At 41.2% G+C, this 15,949-nt stretch overlaps 1 protein-coding gene across 2 annotated transcripts in view; it reads right to left on the bottom strand.

Annotated features, from left to right (window-relative positions):
- Positions 1-1,921: 1,921 nt before the first annotated feature.
- Positions 1,922-15,949, bottom strand: part of SFT2D1 (SFT2 domain containing 1) — an 87,055-nt gene continuing 73,027 nt past the window's right edge. Inside the window, exons 6-9 of one of the 2 annotated variants that reach the window (XM_033937294.1) lie at positions 15,251-15,309; positions 12,187-12,216; positions 10,641-10,697; positions 4,520-4,635 (exon numbers count right to left, since the gene is read on the bottom strand). In XM_033937294.1, coding sequence (XP_033793185.1) covers positions 10,685-10,697; positions 12,187-12,216; positions 15,251-15,309 — 102 coding nt within the window. In that variant the 3' untranslated portion in view covers positions 4,520-4,635; positions 10,641-10,684. Of the gene's footprint in view, positions 4,636-10,640; positions 10,698-12,186; positions 12,217-15,250; positions 15,310-15,949 lie in introns of both variants that reach the window. The other variant, XM_033937293.1, reaches the window with a different exon arrangement.

Genomic DNA, 15,949 nt, shown 5'->3' with positions numbered 1-15,949 from the left:
CAGGGAAGGGTACCCCAGGCGAAATTAAGCTGTAAGGACCTGAGCAAACCTTTTTCTTCTAAGCAAAGAACTGAATGGAAGTGAGCAAAAATAAACCTACTCGAAATCTACACAAACCAGATTAGAACAGAAGAAAACCGTGCCTTTTTCACACTAGCAGATCACAGACCTTCACCCACTATAGAACAAGTGACCACAAAATAAAAATAGAAAAAACCACAAAGAAACCAGTCTTCATACAGTGCAACACCAGAGAAAACGAAGGCAATGTATGTACAAAATACAGATAGCTAAATTTCCAAAAACTGACATCCCTCCTGCCAATTGTGTGTGTATGTGTGTGTGTGTGGGGGGGGGGGGGGGATTAGAGTGTGGCAGCGGGAAGAAGTGGGCGTCCCTCCTGTCAACCAACTTTGCAGGGGTGGGTTACCTGCCAGTCACTCAGATGATCGCAGCAGGGAGATTTCCTTGTGGTGATCAGCTCAGCAGCCGCATCTATCTGAATTGTAGACCAGCTTTTTATTGGCCTACATTCAGATGCCTAGGGCTACTTAAGCTTGCCTATGGCCACTTCTGGGCAAACCCATGCCCAGCCTCGGGGGAGCTTAAGTGTCCCTAAGCGCCTCTCTGCACCCACAAGAGACACTTATAGTGTAGGCAGCCTGCCTCTGGGTTTGTTTGTTTTTAGAAAACATGCATCCTGATTGGCTCATTAGACAGCAGTAGGATGCCTACCACTGTCTATAATTGGGATGCACAGGGAGGGGCCAAAGGCGTCTGAGCTAATCTGGCCTTAGGCACCTCTCTCTGTATCCAGGATACTGAGGGAGGAGCCTAAAGCCCTGACTGGTCAAGCCAATCAGGACCTTAGGCACCTCCCTCAATATCTTGGATACAGAGGGAGGTGCTTAAGGCCTGATTGACTCAAGACCCCTCACCTTAGGCACCTGAACTAATCAGGGGAGGAGAAGGCCTGTCATTTAGGACTGGCAAGCTCAAAGCAGGAGCCTCAGAGCGGGCAGCCTGCTTCCAACTTTTTAAAAAAGTGGATGGGAGGTCCGGGTGGGGGAGAGGGGGCATCCCTCCTGTGTTTGGATTTGGGGGGGGGCAGTGGCTCAGGTGTGCCTGGCACAGGGGGAATGGTGTGGGAGTGTTCTGCGTGGCAGGAGGGAGAAGGCACGCTCCTGCCAATTTTTTCTCATGCTGCGTTTGTTGGGGGTTATCGAGGATGGCAGTCATCAGCAGTGGAGGACTTTTTTCCATGGGACAGATATTTTGCATGTGTAATAGAGAATGACACGGTGACAAAATTCATCACCGTTCCCGTCCCTGCAGATAACCGCGGGAAATAATCCCATGTCATTTTCTAGTGTCTATTTCAACCTCAGTCCTTCTACACCAGCATTCTTCAAAGCAAAGCTTGCAGGTCAGTGGTTGTGCCCAATTATACTCTGATTCTTCCCTCTCTCCTTAAAGAATGACATGAAGATGGTTTCCCGCGGTTATCCACGGGGACGGGAACGGTGATGAATTTTGTCACCGTGTCATTCTCTAATGTGTAACCCACGCAGAATATCTGTGCAATTGAAAAAAATGATCCCCTCCCCCCAAAACCAGGCAGACTTGTCAGTAAGACATTTCCCGATAGGCCTAGACCAGTCGATTTTACCGATCGCTAAAACCCCAGTGGGAGGGGAATAGCCAAACGATCTTAGTGCATCGATCGCTTGGCTACTTTGCATGGGGTTTTTAACTAATTTGCATGGCAGGATCAGAAAATGGCCAATCGAGGAGAAAAACACACAATGGGCCATTTTGTGCATCGGGTTGGTAAAAGTGATCATCGCTAAAGCTGTGAAATCAGGTTTGGTGACGATCACTAACTTTAGTCCATCTAGCTCATACTGAGTTCACAAGGAGATTAAATTTAAAAGAGCTGTTTATTTATTTATTTAAACATTTATAAGCTACACAACCTACAGTTCTAGGCAGGGCACAAATATACATGCATAAATGAAATATAAAACTAAAAATAAAACATAGATCGTTTAAAACAAAAATATTCTTACTGTAAGAAATATTAAAGAACTTACTGTTTCTAAAGTATTTCTTCCTGCTTTCTCTCTAGTCTGTTATCAATCTTTCCTGAAAGCTCTTGCTCCTCCTTTCATACTCTACTATGGTGGTATCACATCTGTATTACCCTTGTACAAGCTGTATTCTCCAATAAATCTGCTATGATCAGGTAGAGAATCCAAGGATACAAGTTCTGAGCTTCTGCTCATCCAGCTACCTGGGTGAGACCAGCAAAAATAACTGAAACCAGAATGGAGTTGTAGTTGTTGCAGGTCAATATTACAGGCTGGGAGATTCCCCCACCGCCCAAAGAATATATATCATCTTATTGCACAAAATGGGGGCCCTAAAGCAGTTCACAAATTAAATATATTTTTTTAAAAATATGATACAATCAATAGGTACTCAGTTTAGCAATACAAGTTTGTTCAGAAATTTGCAATGGCTTTCAAAACATTAGTTGGTCAATTTGTGCGCAACAAATTGTTTATTGTAAAAAAAAAACCACAAAAAAAACGTTGCCTGCAGTCTTTTTATGTCTTGGTTTCAAAACACTGACCATATATACTTTTTCTGCGACGGCTCATTGCAGTGGCGAATTTTGACGTCGCTTATACTTTGCTGCTACTCTACACAATTTTTTGTGACATTTTTTTGTTATTCCCCTTTTTTACCATGGACCCCTGACGAAGGTTTGTCCGAAACACGGACCGTGTCGGGTCCCTTGATCGGTAAAAGGGTTTGCATATAATTATTTTGTCACAATAAATTTTGCCTACGTCTTGTACAGATCTGCAGTTCTGTTTTGTTTGCCATATATACAAGAGAAATGTCATAATATGGTGAGAGGGACTGCCTGTTTTCTTGGGTTTGTTTTTTTCTGGGCTGGATAACTGTGCTAAATAAAAGGTTGTTTAGCTGATGTTTCCTCTTTTCTTGTGTGGTCTTTCTCTGGTTTCTGAATGATGACTGACATTTACTCTATCCTACGCTAAAGGGCAGATTTGCCAGTTGGGTTACAATAGCTCTTGTTCTGGCCTGCAGATCCAAAACCACAGGGGCATTCTTGCTTAGGGTAGAAAAGGCACAGTCTTATCTTGCCATGCCACCATAAATCGACATGTGGCAATGGAGAAGGAATGATGCAATATCAAAAGAAGACCTGGGCTTATGGTTAATTTTATTTGAAAAACAACTTTTTCTCCAAAATGATAAAGGGTTAGCCAGAGCTCTGGGGAAAAAATACCAGTAGCATAGAGCTGTGTCTGGATAGAATAAAAAAATATTACCAAATCTTTGTTTCCTCTCAGAACTCTTGCAAGTCAACAGAGGGATCAGTCTGCTGGTAATTTTGGGCTCCTTTTAAAAAGCTGTGGTAGTGAATCCCGGTGTGGCAAATGCGAGACAGCTCATAGGAACTGAATGAGTTGCGCCAAGATTCGCTGCACGGGAATCACTGAGGCTTTGTAAAAGGAGCCCTGTATATTTTCTATACCATCACTATATTTGGTATTACATTCCAGAGTTGGGTCTTAGTTTGGCAATACCTTAAGAATACAACTGCCGTGGGTTTTTTAAGAAATTTATTATTAAGATACTGAATTTGTTAAATGCTGCACTGTGGTCTTATATTTACAAATGGTACACTAACCGATGGTGTTAAGGGATAAGAACAAGTTAAGAAGCAGGACTAGATTGCTAGAAGAGCCTCAAAACACTGGCACAGTAGAAGGCTACATCTGAACTAGGTTCAGCTCTGTTTGCCTCAGTACTGAAAGATTATTGGCTCAAGGAGATAACAGTCTAGATCCCATCCTTCATATGTAGAAAAGTACTAAGTGCAGGAAGTATGACCATCTTTTCAACCAGCTTTCAATACGTAATCTATCATTTTCATATATACAATAAGCAATCTTTCCCCAAGTTGCAACAGAACAGTATACCAACTGTATAATTGTAGAATTTATTTTAGAATGACAATGATTTGTATATTTTACATATAATAATGTCTGCCTTTGTCCAATGTTACATAAGTCCTGTGAAATTTCACTCATGTCCAGTGCAGTCAACCCACTGCCCCCTAATATTATAATAAAGCACGTCTTCAGAAGGCTATCTTTAGCAATATTTTCTAAGCATTCAAAGCGTGGTCCTTTCAAACCCATTCATGGCAATCTCTCCCCACATCATACAAGTGCAAACATCCAGAGCAGCCCATGTAGTGCTATTTAAGAATATGCTCCAAACTTTACTTCTAACCAGCACAATAATAAAAAGTAAATCTTGGTCTTTGGAAACACACACTGCACCAGTGCTGGAATTCAGAGATCTTAAAAAAAAAAAAAAAAAAGTTATTTGTAAAATCTGTTCATATTTCACCTTGAACAGAATATAAAAAGCAGTCACCCAGTGATCTCCTTGCTTAGAAATTATAATAGCCTTTCCTGAGCAAACATTTTGGGAAAATAAAAATGTATATTTTGTCCCTCGCCGTCACAGTGATCTCCATCAGGGGCTTCTTAACCAAGGCAGGAAGTGCAGCACTTCATTACAGCATCCCTTTAGGGAAGGAAGGTGGTTAAAAAAGAAAAGAAAGTTAGTAACTATAATAAAATCTTAATGCTTTTCTATCAACAATTGAATCAATAAGTACTACAGAAGCATCCTTGCTTCCTCTAGCAATAAGTAGAAACAAGAGTCAAATCTGTGGATGATGAACTAACTCAGTACAGGCAGTCCCCGAGTTACAGACACCCAATTTAAGTATGAATCGTACTTAAGAACGCAGTTGCGGCTTCATTTGATTTCACTGAGCAGTATTTCGGGTGGCATAGACGCATACACTTACTTCTCCTGTAGCAGATTCAGGAATGATTCATGGCCACATTAAGAACAGTGTGTGGTTGTGCATGCCGTACCTTAGAGGGAACACTGATAGGGACAGTTGGTCCTTTTGTCAGCTGGGAGTAGAATTAAGCAACAAGAATCTTAAAATCTACAAGTTCTGAGTTACATACAAATTTGACTTAAGAACATCTTTAAAAACATAACTCGTTCTTAACTCGGAGACTGCCTGTACTACAGCTGTGCATTTATGAGTGCACATTAGGTTCATATGGCCACCTAAACATTTAGACTGCACGCAAAAGGCAAGCACCCCAAAACTAAGCATAACGAAATTTACTGACTGACTTACTATATCATACTTTCAAGTCTTAATTAGGCCTTAAAATCAGGGTCAAATGGTCAAGATAGAAACATGATGGCAGATAAAGGCCAAATGGCCCAATTAGTCTGACAATCCACAGTAGCCATTATCTTTCTCTCTCTGAGAGATCCCACATGCCTAGCCCTATTGAATTCAGACAGTGTCTCTGTTTCCACCACCTCTTCCGGGAGGCTGTTCCACGCATCTACCACCCTTTCTGTAAAAAAGTATTTTCTCAGATTACTCTGGAGCCTATTACCTCTTAACTTCATTCTATGCCCTCTCATTGCAGAGTTTCCATTCAAATTAAAGAGACTTGACCCATGCACATTTATATTATGTAGGTTATTTAAACAACTCTCAAGATCAAAAAAAGAGTAGCAACAGTAAAAACCCAAACGATTCCAAAAAATGTCAATCGCCAGCAGTGGGCTACCTCTCTAAGATCCAACATTGAAATTCAAAAACAGGTGGAGAAAAAGCCTCAAAAACATTTTTTAAATATGCAGCAATCATTGATGATTCACAGCGGGCATTCTTTTCTTATCATAGGCAAAAAACACACCCGCAATACAATGTAAAAAGATCTGAAAGGGAAAACCCCACTACTGTGCACAGTATATATAAAGATCTGAAAGGGAAAACCCCACTACTGTGCACAGTATATATTTTTAAGAACTTTTTAAACTTTTTATGAATAAATATATGAAATATAAAGTTCTAAATGCAACATTGCTGAACAAGGAAGCAAAATACTTAGCTCTGGCACCAGAGGACAGAACTGAAGGAACTCTACCAGTATGAATTGCTACTACCGGTACTTCTTTTTTCAGTGGCAGGCAAGAACTCCCACAGCATACAGTCAAGTCCAATCAAGTCCACAGCAGAGCCAAAGCCTCCAACAAGCACTTGTTTCATCAACACATTTGGTTTCTTCAGGGATTCTCAAAAAGCTTCCAACAGCCACAATATTCTCCATTAGAAGTTCACCAAACAGCCAAAAAGTTAAACACCAGCTTAGGAACAGCTCCCTGCAAGAGAGAGCTTATAATTCAAAGACTCTTCTTGTAGTTGCAATCGCCACCAAGAACACTGTCTTAATCATAAGATCTATTAGTGAAGCCTCCTGTAAGGGCTCTTATGGAGCTTTGCTGAGTCCCTGCAAGATGAAGCTGCACTGGAGGATGCAACAGGAGAGCCCCTTTAAAAGAATTTTGACACATCCAGATACGAAGCCAGAGAAATCTTTTCTCCCCGGGCTCGGAGATATGAAAGGCCTGAAATCTGTAATTTCAGAGATCCTATCGACAACTCCCTCTTGCAAAAATGCCAGGATTGTCATGATTGGGGCTTGTAAGGGCTCTACATTGTCCTTAGCATACCAGTGCTAAAATGTCTTCTAGGCCTTAACATAGGCTGCAACAGTCAGAGGCATCTTCGATCAAAGCAGAGTGGGAATAACTCCAAGTATCCCTTGCTTGTTAGGGCAGCCCACTCAAGAGCCATACCGTAAGACCAAAGTGTTCCGGATTCTCTACAGGCACCAGACCCTGAGTTAGATGATCTACCTGGATTGAAAGTCCGAAGCCGCCTTCTCTCTGTAGATGAACTGGGTCTGCATACTATAGCCTGAAAATCCAATCTGGCGCCACCTACAAACCCCAGTTCTGTGAATGACTCAACCTAGCATGGGCCAAAGGGGAAGACATACAAGAACCCTATCTCCCAACACCTCTGGGCTTCCATCTTCGGCTGTGAAAATACTCCACTTTTGCGTTTACTGCCGAAGCCATCACATCCATCAGCAGGAGGCCCACCTCTGAACAATGCAGTTGAACACTTGTGGAAAAAGTGATCATTCCCCTGGGTCCAGCGTCTGCTGGCTGAGACAGTCGGCCTGAATATTCTCCATTCCCGCTACATGCCTGCAAATGAGCTTCTGCCCACTGGAGCAGAAGTTGAGCTTCTAGACTTAATGGGGTGCTTCTTGCTGTTTGACAAATGTTAAGTTACTGGCTGATGAATTGTCCAAGAAGACCCCGACTGCCTTGCCTTCCAGTGACCAGGTCTGCAACTTCAGGTGAATAGTTCAAAGTTCCAAGGAATTTATTTATAGATCACTTTCTCTGAAACAGGGACCAATGGCCCTAGATCAAGCACCTGTTGCAATGATCTCCCCAACTGTAAAGGCTGTCATCTGTCATCAGATCAAACAAGAAGATATGTGAAGCAGCATGCCCTTCAAGATAGAAACTGCCTGCTGCCACCACCTCAGGCTGCGCTGCACTTCCATCTGAAGCATATGCGACTGAGAATACCATCAGGATAGGAGAGAGCCCTGAAGGGGCCTCAAATGTGCCTTTGCTCAGGGCACCACCTCTATGGTTGCTGCCATTGACTCCAGAACCAGGAGGTATTGCCATGTTGTCGGAGCTGGCCTTAATAAGAGCTCCGATACCTGATTCGTGAGCTTCTGTCTGCATGACTTTGGAAGAAAAGCATGGCTCGCTGCTGTGTTGAATCAAACTCCCAGATACTTCAACTGTTGGGTGGGTTCCAAATGACTCTTCTTGAAATTGACTATCCATCCCAAGTCCTGCATCAGCCACACCACCTGCTTTACTGCTTGCTCACCTTCTTCTCTGGATGGAGCTTTGATCAGCCAATCATCCAAATATGGGTGCACTTGGATCCCTGTCTTGCGGAGATGTGCTGTTACTACCACCATCACTTTGGTAAAGGTGCATGGCGCCTTTGCCGACCAAAAGGTATGGCTGAGAACTGGAAATGCTGTTCCAGAATGTGGAACCTTAAGTACCTGTAAGCCAGAAAAATGGGAATGTGAAGATAGGCTTCCATCAAATCTAGTGAGGTCAGAAATTCCCCTCACGCTATTGCTGCAATGACGGAGTAGACGGTCTCCATGCAGAACCAAGCCATTTTTAGCGCTGCCCTGACAGACTTGAGATCCAGAATTAGTCTCCAATTTTCTGAGCCTTTCTTGAGCACTATGAAGTATATGGAAGTATCTGCCTGAGCCTGAGTCTTCTTCTGGGACGGGTTCTATAGCACAAATATCCAGAAGTCTCTTTACCATTAAATGGACCCTGAGGGCTCTTTCTGGCCAAATGACTGGGGAATCTACAAAAAGGTCCAGCAGTGGGAAACAGAATTTGATCTTGTAACCCTCTCAAATGGCCTCCAGGACCCAGCGATCTGTGCCTATCTGTGCCCAGATTCTCCAGCAAACCAATAACCTTCCCCCTATCTGGGGAGGCCCAGCCACTGACCTGGCATCAATGAGCTTATCTGGTGGCTGGAGAGGAGCGAGAACCAGAGGCCTGCTACCTTCTGCCACTACCAAGTCTCTGTCTTGACCCCTGAAAAGAACTTTGGGTCACCTGGCCTCCCTAGTATGGCTGTAATCTTCGAAAGTCTTGGAAATTCACGCACCCTGAGCTTCTTGAGGCTCAGGTTCTGTTGTCCGGTAAGGCTTTAAGGCAACAGTCATCCAAACCCTTTAGGGCAACTAGTCATCAGGTCATCCAAACCCTTTCTAAAAAGCATCTGACTCTGAAAGGGAAGCCTGCTCAGCGTAGAATTAGAAACAAAATCTGCCCACTGTCTGATCCAGAGCATTTTGTGGGCGGCAAAAGAATAGGCAGAAACCTTGCTCATGACTCTGATCATGTCATATAGAGCATCTGGCACATAATTCACTCCAGTTAAGACCATCTGGGGGTTGTTGTTGCTGCCAGCACAAACTTGGGGTAGAAAGGCCTGAGGTGTCCATCCCTGTGGATTTAAAAAGAAAAAAGATTGAAGCAGATTGAGGCAAATAGAGGCTTTAGAAAAAAAGGAAATTCAAGATGTCCACTGTAGCAGTGACTTTGGCATGACAAAAAACCTCAAAAGGGGTATTTTAGAGGTGGGGGGCCCTATCCCTGGCCCCAGGAACTTGCAAAACCCCCAGAATTCAGACCCCCCCTCCCCCAATTATCCCTATAGGCTACCTTACTTACTGTGCCATACGATGCCTGCCTGCTTCAGCTCAGATCTGCAGCTGAAAAACTGTAGAAGACCTTTGCCTCAAATTTTTCCCAAAAATGTGGTCTTCGGGCTGGCAGATGGACCGATATCAGACTGAGCCTTAACCCCCCTCAACTCCTTGTGCTGCAACGGGGAGAGGATCACACAACCAGCCTACAATTAAGTCCTGGCGAGCCAGAACAGAGCCAAACAGCCTATGCTCAAGTTTCCCATGACTCAGGGATGCGAGCTAGCTACATAGGGAACGGACCCCAAGCTCCAAAAATATTAAAGAAAGCTGGCTTGACAGGTATTCACAAGGGTTGAGCCTGCTAGCAGCAGGCTTCTGCCCTGTGAGTCTGCATCCTCAGGAGGTCCCAAACTAGAGGGAACTCCGGGTACCAAGCCTCAAATCTTGGATATGAATTAAAAATACAAAAATAAAAAACTGCAGAGCACATTAAAAAGACTCCTCAACTTGCTTGCAGAAGAAAAAACTGAGAGAGTAGAAGTGAGCCCACTGGGAAGGAGGTGGAGTTAAATGATGTGCAAGATCCTTCTGCAAACAACTTGCGGGTTCAGATGGATCACCCTAGTGTTCAGGACTATTAGACACATTGCAGTAGAAATATACTTAATATACACAACTATGCAAATGTGCCACAGAATTTTGAAAAATAAGAAAATCAAGAGCTATCACTACAGCAGTGTTACTGACATATATAGGAATCAAACAATTAGAACCTTAGCAAAGAGTGCTATGGTTGCACAGAGTCCTTTGTCTTATCTATATTTATATGCTTCTACACACTGCCAACTCTGTTAGAAAGTCATTTATAAAAAATTGAAGTATCTGCAGAAACTTTATTTCCACAGTACACAAACATTTACAAAGGTACTTTCCAAACCTGTAGCAAAACCTCATCTCCTGGCAGCATAACACGGCTGAAAGGAAAAATATTTGCATGGGAAAACACACACACGTTAACTTTCTGCTTTGTAAATCAGTTGGCTTATACCCTAGAACCTTGTAGATGCCTTAGTGAGAATGAAATGTGATGCTGAACAAAGTGCTCCTTTCAAGAGCATCACAACTGATTTGTTTGTCCAGTACAATTTATTATTGCAACATCTATTCCCTAAACAACTGGAACAAAAGATCCCGTTTCAAGTCTAAAGGCAAGAGACACTGGCAAGAACAATGTTTATGCAAGTAACGGAAAAAAAATGTTTACTACAATTGTTGTCATGCAGAGTCTGAATGTAGTAAATCATCCTATCGCCTCTTAAACAAAAATATGACCGTTAATGATTACAGCCAAGGCACCTGGTTTTCTGTTTCTGTGGACTGAGGGAGTCTTCATTTGTATCTTATTCAAAACCCCTAGAGATAAATAAGACCAACTGAGAAAAGCAATTGAGAAGTAGTGAAGCAGGTCCAGGAAAGATGCTTGTGCAGATGCACCTGAAAGGTCCACATAATTTGCTTCCACCCCACCCCTGGAAAATGCGACATGTTCTACCGGTACCCACAAGGATGGTTAGAGCTGGGATCAGGTACAGCGGCAGGAAACGTCAAATGGAAAACTAAAAAAAAACCTAGCATGGGACACTCATTTAAACAAACAATAAAGAAGCACTAATTTTAATTTTATGGCCTGTGCGTACTTTCTCTTTTGAAGAAAAGATTCAGAATATACAAACTAATCCCCTCCCCTTAGAAGACATCCCCCACCCACACTCATGGGTTGATGTTCAAAAACTAATGCCAGAATTAAAGGCAGTTAATGCCACACTAGCAAGTACATTATTGTGCACTGAATGCTCCAATGGTTCCAGCGATGTTTCTGAAACCATTAGTACTAATCACATTTAAATGCATTTAAAATATGGTCATTAAGCATTCTATAGCAATATGTTTATAGTACATTTGATATCCAGCTTAAGCGTCCTATTCCAAGAGGCCTAAAAGGCTTTCTTCAAAGAACAATCTTAAAGTCATATTTTATCTTTGGATTGGACCTTTAAGACCAACATAGAGTTCTAGAATGTTACACATTTTAACAATGGAAAGTATGCAATTATCAGAATGGGACACTAGACAGGGAAGACAGTTTTTTACTATTTGGCAACCTTATTTAGATACATTAACACCACACACTCGCAGTCGCATATTATTTAATATGTAATTAAAGTTCTAAAATGGGGAAAAAAGGGGAGGAATTGGGTAATTTGTTTTTAGTGATAATGTTTATTATATATTAACTCTAACTTTTGGTTTTCTTCTTGTATTTGAAATGATTTTTTTACTATTTTGTTTGTATTTAAAATTTAATAAATATTTCAGGGGGAGTCACTGAAGATGTATTAGTGACAGATTTAACCACTATACTGGAAACATCCAAGGGCACCTTAATGGTTACCTTTGTAGTAAAGATAGGGATAAAGTTTTCATAAATTTCTTCAGGAAACAGTTGGTACAGTACAGTATTTCTGAGGTCCCAGATGATTTACAGACTTTCTTGAAATTTCCTAGAGTGTCTTGGTGAAATATCAAGGGAAGGATTATATGTTTCCAGATCCTTCACAATTAGAGAAGCTATAGCAAGCTCAGAACACTACAAAAGTTATACGACTTATAATTTTGAGAAAATACATTGTCTATATTTAATAACTGGGTGCTAATGAAGGCAAAATTGTATAATAAGGTATTTGTTTAGACAAGATTTTTTTTATTCATTTTTTTCTGCTGAATTTGTTTCAGGATATTTGTTTTACTTTTGAGTAAATTTTAAGAGATGAGACTGTCACATTTCCTGCATAGTTATCTAAGAAACAATACTGATTTAACATTAAAATGTAGTTAAACTCACCTTGCATAGGGAATGTATGACAAACTATACCTGAAAAAGAAAGAAAACAAGTTTCAAGTTTAAAAAAATTTGATTTGATTGCTTATCAGATTTCTAACACTCAAAACTTTATTCTCATATCTTCATTATGCAGCCTGTTGTGAAGTCCACAACAAAAATATAATTAAGCTTTAAAAGACGAAACTATTCGTCCATATTACACTCACATGAATAAACTCACAGGAGAATAAACAAGGATATATGTGTGTATGTACATTACATGTGCTCCTAGAAGGGATTCTCTCATACTTTATTTCTCATTTGAGCTTGCTAAAAGCTACACAGCTAAAGTGGGAGAAAATTACATACACCGATATCATTTACCTTATGTTTCTAAAAAGTCCCTGCCATCTTTTCTTCCTTTCCTAAAATCATTGAAGAGGAAATTATATTTTCTTTCCTCCTCCAAACTAACTATTTGCTCCTCTGACAGATCAGATCAGCATTTCTGTACCAAGATAGAGAGCCAATCCTGAAGTAACTGAAATGGTAATTGTAAAAGCCCATTTCTAAACTGCTTTATGCAATCCCTAGGACATAACAATGAGCCGATGACTTACTTGGAACTATGACCTAACTGTATTAATAGTTGTACTGATCTATCTATACTAGCAACCCTATTGAATGTCTGTGTTAACTGTCCATTGTAACTTCCTGGGTAACTGAACCAACATCTTGTAATGTAATCCGACCTTGAACTGAATAGGTAAAGGTGGAATAGAAAACCTGATTAACATAACATTCTCTCTCCTACTGTCCCATCTGTCATATCCTCAGTCTATCACTTTCTACTGCAACTGTCCCTGATGTCTTCAAACATGCCATAATTACATCACTCCTCAAAAAACCTTCACTAGACCCTACTTGTCCTTCCAACTATCCTCCCCTTTTTATCCAAGTTACTTAAATGTGCTGTTCATCGCTGTTGCCTTGACTTTTCTGTCATCCCTAGCTATTCTTGACCCACTCCAATCAGGCTTTCACCCCCCTGTACTCTACAGAAACTGCCAAGTCTCCAATAACCTATTCCTAGCCAGATCCAAAGTCCTCTATTCTATTCTCATCCTTCTTGATCTATCTGCTACTTTTGTAGACCACTACCTTCTCCTTGATACACTGTCTTCACTTGGATTTCAGGATTCTGTTCTTTCTTGGTTCTCTTATCTCTCATATTGCACCTTTAGTGTTTGCAGTGTAGATTTTCCTCCATTGCTATCCCACTATCAGTTGGGGTACCCCATGGCTTTGTCCTAAGACCTCATCTATACTCATTCCCCTTGGTGCTCTTATCGCCTCCCATGGTTTTCAATATCACCTCTATGCTTATGACACCCAAATCTACCTCTCTACAGGAATCCAGGCCCGAATCTCAGCCTGCCTGACTGACATTGCTGCCTGGATGTACCACCACCACCACCACTTAAAACTGAACATGGCCAAGACTGAGCTATTTATCCTTCCACCTAAACCTACCTTTCCTATCCCCTCCTCTCTCTATCTAAGTGGATAACACTCTCATCCTCCCTGTCTTTTCTGCTCACAACCTCAGGGTTATCTAACTTCTCTCTCTCTTTCTCTACACAAATCCAACAGACTGCCAAAACCGGACTGCTGGGCACGATGGACCACTGGTCTGACCCATCAGCGGCAATTCTTATGTTCTTAATCTGACTTTTCCTTTCTGAGCACACTACCAAAACCCTTATCCATACCCTTATCACCTCTTGTCTAGACTACTGCAACTTGCATCTCACAGGTCTTCCAAGTAAACATCTCTCTCCCTTTCATTCTGTTCAAAATTCTGCCAGTGTCGCTATGCTCACATTACCCTAAAGCAGTGGTCTCAAACTCAAACCCTTTGCAGGGCCACATTTTGGATTTGTAGGTACTTGGAGGGCCGCAGAAAAAATAGTTAATGTCTTATTAAAGAAATGACAATTTTGCATGAGGTAAAACTTTATAGTTTATAAATCTTTCCTTTTGGCTAAGTCTTAATAATAATAATTTATAGCTAAAGAGACATATGATCGAGAAACTGTTTTATTTTACTTTTGTGATTACCATAAACATACCGAGGGCCTCAAAATAGTATCTGGCGGGCTGCGATTTTGAGACCACTATCCTAAAGTCACTTTGTTGGCTCCCTATCCATTTATGCACACAGTTCAAACTCCTCTTATTGACTTACAAGTGCATTTATTCTGCAGCTCCTCAATATCTCTCCTCTCTTATCTCTCTACATACTCCTCCCCGGGAACATCATTCATCAATCAAGTCTCTGTTATCTGTACCTTTTTCCTCCACTGCCAACTCTAGACTACGTTCCTTCTCTCTTGCTGCACCATACACTTGGAACAGACTGCCTGAGACAACACATCAAGCTCCATCCCTAGCAGTATTCAAATCCAGGCTAAAAGCGCACATTTTTGAGGTTGCTTTTAACTCTTAATCCCCACTTGCTTGTAAAATACCCATGCCTCAGAAACTCCCTATTTGTCCTGTTTGTCTGCTTGATTAGATTGTAAGCTCTACTGAGCAGGGATTGTGTCTCTTGAATGTTTTAATGTATTTCACAGACCAGCTCTAGAGGGGGGTAAATCTATGAGGTTCCTTAAATTCTGTGAATTTTCTCTCTATTATATGGAACGGAGTCCTCTGATCTTTAAAGCCTACCAGTGGCTCCCTCAAAGACATTGGAACCCAGCACGTGTGCGCCCTATGGCTAGCCTCTCAGTGCTGTTACTGTGTGAAGGGTTGCATTCTTTGTCATTCTCTCCTCATTTCTCCACCCTATCCCATGCCACAGAAGTGAACATTCCCTCCAAAATAGATGACAGTATTATTATATTAAGATCTTGGACCAAACAGATTTCCTCCTATTTTACATGGCTTCTGAAAAGGCATAAATCACTAGAATAAACAACGCAAAGCCACTCATGTCATTCCTAGCTAAGTAGGAATGATATATCACACCCAATATCCCAAGACATTTCACAATTATGTTAAACGTGCTTTCAGGACTTACCATGTCATTGCTATGAACTGAAATATGCAGAATATGACGGCCAAGGCTTTCTTTCCCCACTGAAATAATCCCAAAATAAAGGCAGTCAATTATTTCAATTTTTAGACAGAATTTGAATTCAAGAAAGCATGGGACAAGTACACAGGATTTCTAATGGAAAAGAGGAAGAGCAGATGGTATGGATGGGCAAACTGAATAGGCCATATTGTCTTCATCTGCCTTCATTTTTATGCTTCTATGTTAGCTGGAGAAAAAAAAATCAACTGGTAAAGAAAATTTTAAAAATAAATATAAAAAAAGGTAATTTCTGATTGACTAGCAAGTTTCCCACCCAAATAACCCACTAAGGGCCAGATTCTGAATTGGAGCCTAAAAAAGATAGGCGCCTATTACAGAATCATGCTTAGTGATACCTAACTTAAAACTTAGGCGTCTGTAACATAGGCCAGGGTTTTAAAGGCCTACATAATAGATGCCTAAGTCCTTTAGAGAATTGCACATAGAGGCGCTTAAGTCTTTTTCCACCCCTAAGCATGCCTACTTTGGTATCAGGTGCTGCTAGGTGCCTATCTTTTGTAGAATTGTGCCTAACAGGAAAGGTGCCTATTTCGCAAATTTTTTTTCCCCAATTATGAGCTTGTTAAAGTTGATAATTGAAGTCAATTTACTAATTAAGTTAGGAATCTATTTAAGGTGCCT

This window comes from Geotrypetes seraphini, chromosome 3 (assembly GCF_902459505.1).
Source record: "Geotrypetes seraphini chromosome 3, aGeoSer1.1, whole genome shotgun sequence".
Lineage (NCBI taxonomy): Eukaryota > Metazoa > Chordata > Amphibia > Gymnophiona > Dermophiidae > Geotrypetes > Geotrypetes seraphini.
The sequence above is the reverse complement of the archived record's forward strand: the minus strand, read 5'-3'. Positions and strand labels throughout refer to the sequence as shown.